This window comes from Charadrius vociferus, unplaced genomic scaffold, assembly GCF_000708025.1.
Source record: "Charadrius vociferus isolate BGI_N301 unplaced genomic scaffold, ASM70802v2 scaffold730, whole genome shotgun sequence".
Classification (NCBI taxonomy): domain Eukaryota; kingdom Metazoa; phylum Chordata; class Aves; order Charadriiformes; family Charadriidae; genus Charadrius; species Charadrius vociferus.
This window is the reverse complement of record NW_009646225.1, coordinates 151918-157480: the sequence shown is the minus strand read 5'-3', so window position 1 is coordinate 157480 and position 5563 is coordinate 151918. Positions and strand designations below refer to the sequence as shown.

The 5563-nt window shown below is 54.0% G+C and overlaps 1 protein-coding gene across 1 annotated transcript in view; it reads left to right on the top strand.

Moving 5' to 3' along the window:
- The first annotated feature begins 2307 nt into the window (after nt 1–2307).
- VAT1 (vesicle amine transport 1) overlaps nt 2308–5563 on the top strand; it is a 17802-nt gene continuing 14546 nt past the window's right edge. Inside the window, exons 1-3 of the mRNA XM_009879932.1 lie at nt 2308–2314; nt 2398–2513; nt 3114–3257. Of these exons, the coding sequence (XP_009878234.1) occupies nt 2308–2314; nt 2398–2513; nt 3114–3257 (267 nt within the window). The remainder of the gene's footprint in view (nt 2315–2397; nt 2514–3113; nt 3258–5563) is intronic.

The window sequence follows — 5563 nt, the reverse complement described above, 5'->3', positions numbered from 1 at the left end:
CAGCACTGCGCGGTGGGGCGAGAGGGGCACCCTCGGCACCGCGCAGCATGAGGGCTATCGGCAAGGCAAGCCACCACAGGCAGAGGACGAGGCACAACTGCCCCGCATCAGGGAGTTTCTGTGACCACCTCGATAAGCAGCTTGCACTTGTCCTAAACATGCATTAAAGTGGCATTAAAGCAGCATCAGGAAGTGCCACAGGTGCCACAGAGCAGCCAGGCTGGCAGAAGCAATGGGCAGAGCAGAGCAGTGCCATCCTCGCCCACAGGAGAGAGTGGATCAGCTCCCCGCTGTGGGAAAGGGGTCTGCATCACAGCGGGGAACAAACTCACCCCACAGAAAGCCTTTCCTTGCCTACGAGGCCACAGCAGCCAGCAGGGCCAGCTGGTTGTCACTTACGTGTTCCTACTCATCACCCCCCGTGACTCCCAGGACACCCCACAGCCCTGCAGAGGCTGAGCCTCCCAGATCCACAGGAGAGAAAGGACGGACGCTGCCACAGGGGACACTGCCCTTGCTGCGGGGAGGTGCAGGAGAAGCAACCTCCAGCCCTGAGCCACACAGCATTGCAACATCCACACACTATGCCCAGCCCAGCGAGACGATCCTCCCAGGGACTGTCATGTCATGTCATGTCATGTCTTCCCAGGTCCATCCTCCACCCACTCCAGCATAAGCATTTCTGATGCTGTTTCTGCTGCAACTCTTTAAACTTCTGTCCGACTGGTTACTGACCTGCCTGAGAATGTGACCCAGCTGCACATATTTTTAGGCTTAACTACGTATTTGAGCTGAGGCAGAACACAAGTATGCTGGTTTCGGGCTCCCAGCCTCAACAGGGAGCATGGGAGGAGCTATTTTGGTATGGAAAGGGCAGCTCCACATTTTTTCTCTGCCTCAGAGTGCAAGTGGCATTGAACTCTTCCCAAGACAGAACTTGCTCTTGCACTTTGGAAGAGGCAGCCATGGCAATCCTGGAGCCGCACGCCGGGAATCCAGGCACAGACAGCCTCAGCAGCCACGGAGATGCCATCGCTAAACTCAGCCTCTTTCAGCTCTCTAATCTCATCAACATTCCTCGGCAGTTTCCCTAAAGAAGGATCTGTTATCGCAGCCTGTAGGTTCCCACACAGGCCATCCCAAGGCAGACTGTTTGCTGAGCACAGGGAAAGAGGGAGGCAGAGGGGGATTTGCAACTCACAATGTTATTTTTGTCTCGAAAGCACATCTGCTTAAGAGACAGAAGCCCCAGCAAAGGACCAGCAGCTGTGCAACGCCCCTTTGTGAGCCGCCGCAGAGGGGACAAAGTGTCACTGCTGATTTTAACCTGTGGGCACCGATCTCTGCAGTGTCACGGGTTGTGGTAGACACCGCGGCTCTCAGCAGCGGTGCATCCTGCTGGTCCACAAAGGACAGAAAAGTCCTCTCCAGCAGCTCTCCAAGAGGGCAGTGATCATGTGCAGGGCACACTGCCAGGCCTGGGCACAGATGCCCCTACCAGAAACGGGCAGCTCTACGCTGCACCGGGATCTGCATCGGCAAAAGGTGCACCAAGCAGATAAATGGCCTGAGGTCACACCGCTGCTCTGCCTGCCTGCGCTTAGAGGCCACAGTCACAAAGGGCAGATGGAGCCTTCCAGCATAAACCAAGAGCAAAGAACTGAGCCCAGGCTGCCATGCGCAGAATGGCTTCCTCCCCATTATTACTGGAAACAAAATGAAAACCCCACCTATGTACAGGACAAACCCTCGGACCTGCCGGCACTGGTGCTGTCGCACCCTGGCCTTGCTGAGGCACTGGGCAGCAGCGTTGCCTGAGCCCGTCTCTTCCCCTGCTTGTACCCAGTGCCGGGGAAGGGGCTCTGCTCTGCAGGGCCACCGGGATGAGCGGGGGCATTGGACCAGTCTGGAGTCGTGGGCAGCGGGTCCGCTGGCAATGCCCGAGTCACCGCAGGAACGCACCAAGAGCCGGTCCCTGGGAAGGAGGTCGGCCGACGCTGAACGCTCTTGCCGACGCAGACCTGCTGAGCACCACAGCGGCTCCATTCCAGGCGCGAGACCTCCCAGAGCGGGCAGACCCACGGACACTCCCCGATCCCATGGGGAACACAACTATGGCATTGCCAAGGGAAACCTACCTGCCCAGTGCACACCTCGTGGTAATTGCACTCCCCTTCACACCTCTGAAGCATGGAAATGAAACTCGCCTACTCTCTGCAAAGCATTACTATTGATCACGAAACTATCCGCCCTCCCTCCACCTGGCCACAAGGAAGAAAGCTCTTCCTGACAGTCTGGGGCACCGGCATGGCGGGTCTGGGAAGCACCCAGCCCTTTGGGAACAGCACTCCCAAGCCACCAGGCATCCCGTCAAACAGGAGTTTCCTCCTGCCGCAGGATACCGGCGCCATGCAGAGGAGTTGTTTCTGTGCCGAGCACATTTGGCCAACAGGCAACAAAGAAAGAATTTGCCAGAACGGGAGCACGAAGAGCAGCGAAGCACCGTGTCCTCCGTAAGGCTCACGAGCAGAGGTGCCAGCGCATGGCAGCCCGCTGGAGCCGGAGCCCTGTCCACCCTGTCAGGCAGGCCGACTCCACACCCCTTTCTGCACACACAAAGATATCAAACTGCTTTTTAATGGAGGCTTTAGAAAACGGCACGTAGCGCAGGCTTTCAGGGGGACAGGAGGGATGGGACACCCCTGCTGTGCTGTAAAATGGCACCTGAAGCAATTTCACTCCCACAGTGTGCACTGAGGTGGGACTAACTTAAACAGAAACAAACACGAAAGGCAACCAGCACCTGCAGATGATAGACAAGGGGTCAAGCTCAAACTTGGTTCACTTTCCTCCCTGCCAGGTTCTGAGATCTAAGGCACTTCAGACAGTGCAGGGTCCTCGCATTTGCCCTGTCTGAGCAGCACAGATTTCACACTTGTGAAGGATTCTCAGTGCTGGAAACCCTCCAGAGTCACCCTCCAGCCTCAGAAAAACTAATCAATGGACAAAGGGTTAAAAGACATTTAAAGGAAATCAGAGGTCCCAATAGAATTTGGGGGACATTCAGTTCTCCATCATTTCTGTCCACCCTATGGCAACGTTTCTCTAACTAGATGTACCGCCTGCCGGCCAGCTGCTCATGTCCCCGCCTGCATTTGCCACTTAGCAGGAGGGGCAAATTCACCCTGAAAGGCGGCATTTTCCAACGCACTTGCATCAGCCAGTGCTACAAGCCCCAGGGAGCAGACACCACCCTGGTTTGTACAGAGGTTACCAACGGGACTTCTGAGAGGCCACGTAGGCTGTGGCCACACTCGGTCGCAATAAAGGGAGTTTTGCAGGCAGACTGCTCTTGCCCCAACACCCAGCGCTGGATGATGCTCAGCTCACCCTGCACCGCTTCCAGAGTCTCCGACCACTTTCACAACTAACTACAGGGCAGGTGGGGATTAAAAAAATAAATACGTCAATAGTCAGCTCCCCTGTCCAGGTCTCTTCTGATTTCCGGGAGACCTTCAGTTCCAGTTACTTATCTAAGAGACGGTGAGTGTTTGAAATATAAAGGGCGATCTTGACAGGAGGAGGGGAGCAGTTTCCCAGCACCTCCCTTCCCGCTCTTGCTGTGATGGAATTTATCATGCACAATAAGCCCCTGCGTGTGAAGCTGCTTAAAAGAGACAGGAGGTAGCACAGAGACAAGGGAAAGTGCACCCCAGTGCCTGTCATTCTGCATGAAGAGGGCAATTAGCCACTCTCAATTCCTTTAGCTCAGCTGGTTCAATTCGCTATTGTGCAAAACTTCTTTTACCAAAGCTCCTGTTTACAAGCATCTCCGAAGGGTAGTGGAAATTCAACAGCAGCTTGCAGTCTACAGCTAAAAACATTGGTTTGATTACCAAGGAAAATTGCTGTGTATTGCTTTGCAGGGCTGTTTATCGAAGAACTAGCTCCTGTGTATTTCAAATCAAAGCTGCAACAGAAGGGAATTCATCTGGAAAACTATCTAGCGAACTCTATCTACAACAAAGCTGTTAAAAAGGTCTCACGTTTTTCATAAGAAGAAGGCAGAAAGAGTCCTCATCTTGGCTACAGAGATAAACATTAGACAAACATATCTTTTGCTGAAAAGGGTAAAAATGAATGCATGACAGTATCAGATGCAGGTATCAGATACATATACACAGCTTTAAAGACTTTTTATCATGTCCTTTTAACATGTGTAAGATCAAAGCCAAACATTCCAGAGAATTCCCAAAAAGCAGACAACGCATCAAATGTGCCTCCGCACCCTCAAAAGGAGAAGTTTTTCACGTCAAATACAGACACTCATGGCAAAGCCATTCAGTGCCCAACAAAGATACCCCACCCAGTCCCTTTTCACAGGCTGCCGACGTCCATGGTTTGGAACCCCCCACAGCCACAGGGGCGACCAGACTGCGAGGGTACGCACAAGCGTGCCCCAGTGACACACAAGTCAGCCACCCCTCACTCCCAGCACACCCCAGTCCGGACTCACCCCCAGGAGCAGCTCCAGGGAACCCTCTGCAGGGAAGGCCCCCAGGTCGACCAGGACAGCTTCCCTGTTACCAGGGCTGAGGGACTTCACACAGACACGTCAGCCCAGCACCATCCACCGTGCAATGACTTCCACGTCGTAGCCACCATTCTGTGCTTCCAGCACAGCTCCTGGTCAAGCACCAAGAGCCAATGCTTCACCCACAGCTCCAGCACCAAGAGCTGTGCTAAGAGCCAGCATCCTCATGGCTCACATCACGGCACACATCGTGCGGGCAAAGCAAAAGACTCCTTTTTGTCTCAGGGAATAAAAAGCAGCAAAAGCAAGATCTCCGGTGTCAGGGAGCTCCAGAGCAGAGTCAACAGACACATTTTACACGTTAGAGCTAGTCCAAGGCTCAGCAAAGCCACTAGTCTAGGTAGAACTGTGCTGATACTACAGCTGTAATTTGATGAATGTAAAATTATAGCAAGGAATTTGACTGTACAAGAGCAAAGAAAGTCCTAGGTCATGTTTTAATTTACTATTGCTCTTGGACACTGAGAGGACTTCATTTGTCATCAGGATTCCAGAAATGATGGGGAAGGAGCATCAGCAAGCCTGTGATGTACCTACACCGGCAGAGCACAGCGTTCGGCTGCACCACGAGAACACCGCAGTCAAAAAAGGTTGTCAGAGGTAAACTAAAAGGTGCACATGAACTTTGCTGGATACCGACATTTTTATTAACTCTGCACCCAGCACTTCACTTGCAGCTCACGCCTCCGCAGAAAGAGCGCATTAAGTTTGGGAAGGGTCTCGGTGGGGTGGGACGGCTGTCTCTGCAGCTTCACGCAGAATGACAACGGAGGACACAAAGAGGCAAAACCGAAACGCAACACAAAATCCGCGAAGAGCCCCAGACGCTCTGTCAGGGAGCGACGATCGGACAGCGCGTTCCCCCCGAGGTGAGGTCTCGCTCCTCCGCCCGCACCTTCGCCTCCCCCGCGGCGCCCCCGGCCTCACCGCCCCCCGCGCCGCTGCCTTCGTCCTGACTCCGCTCCGTCC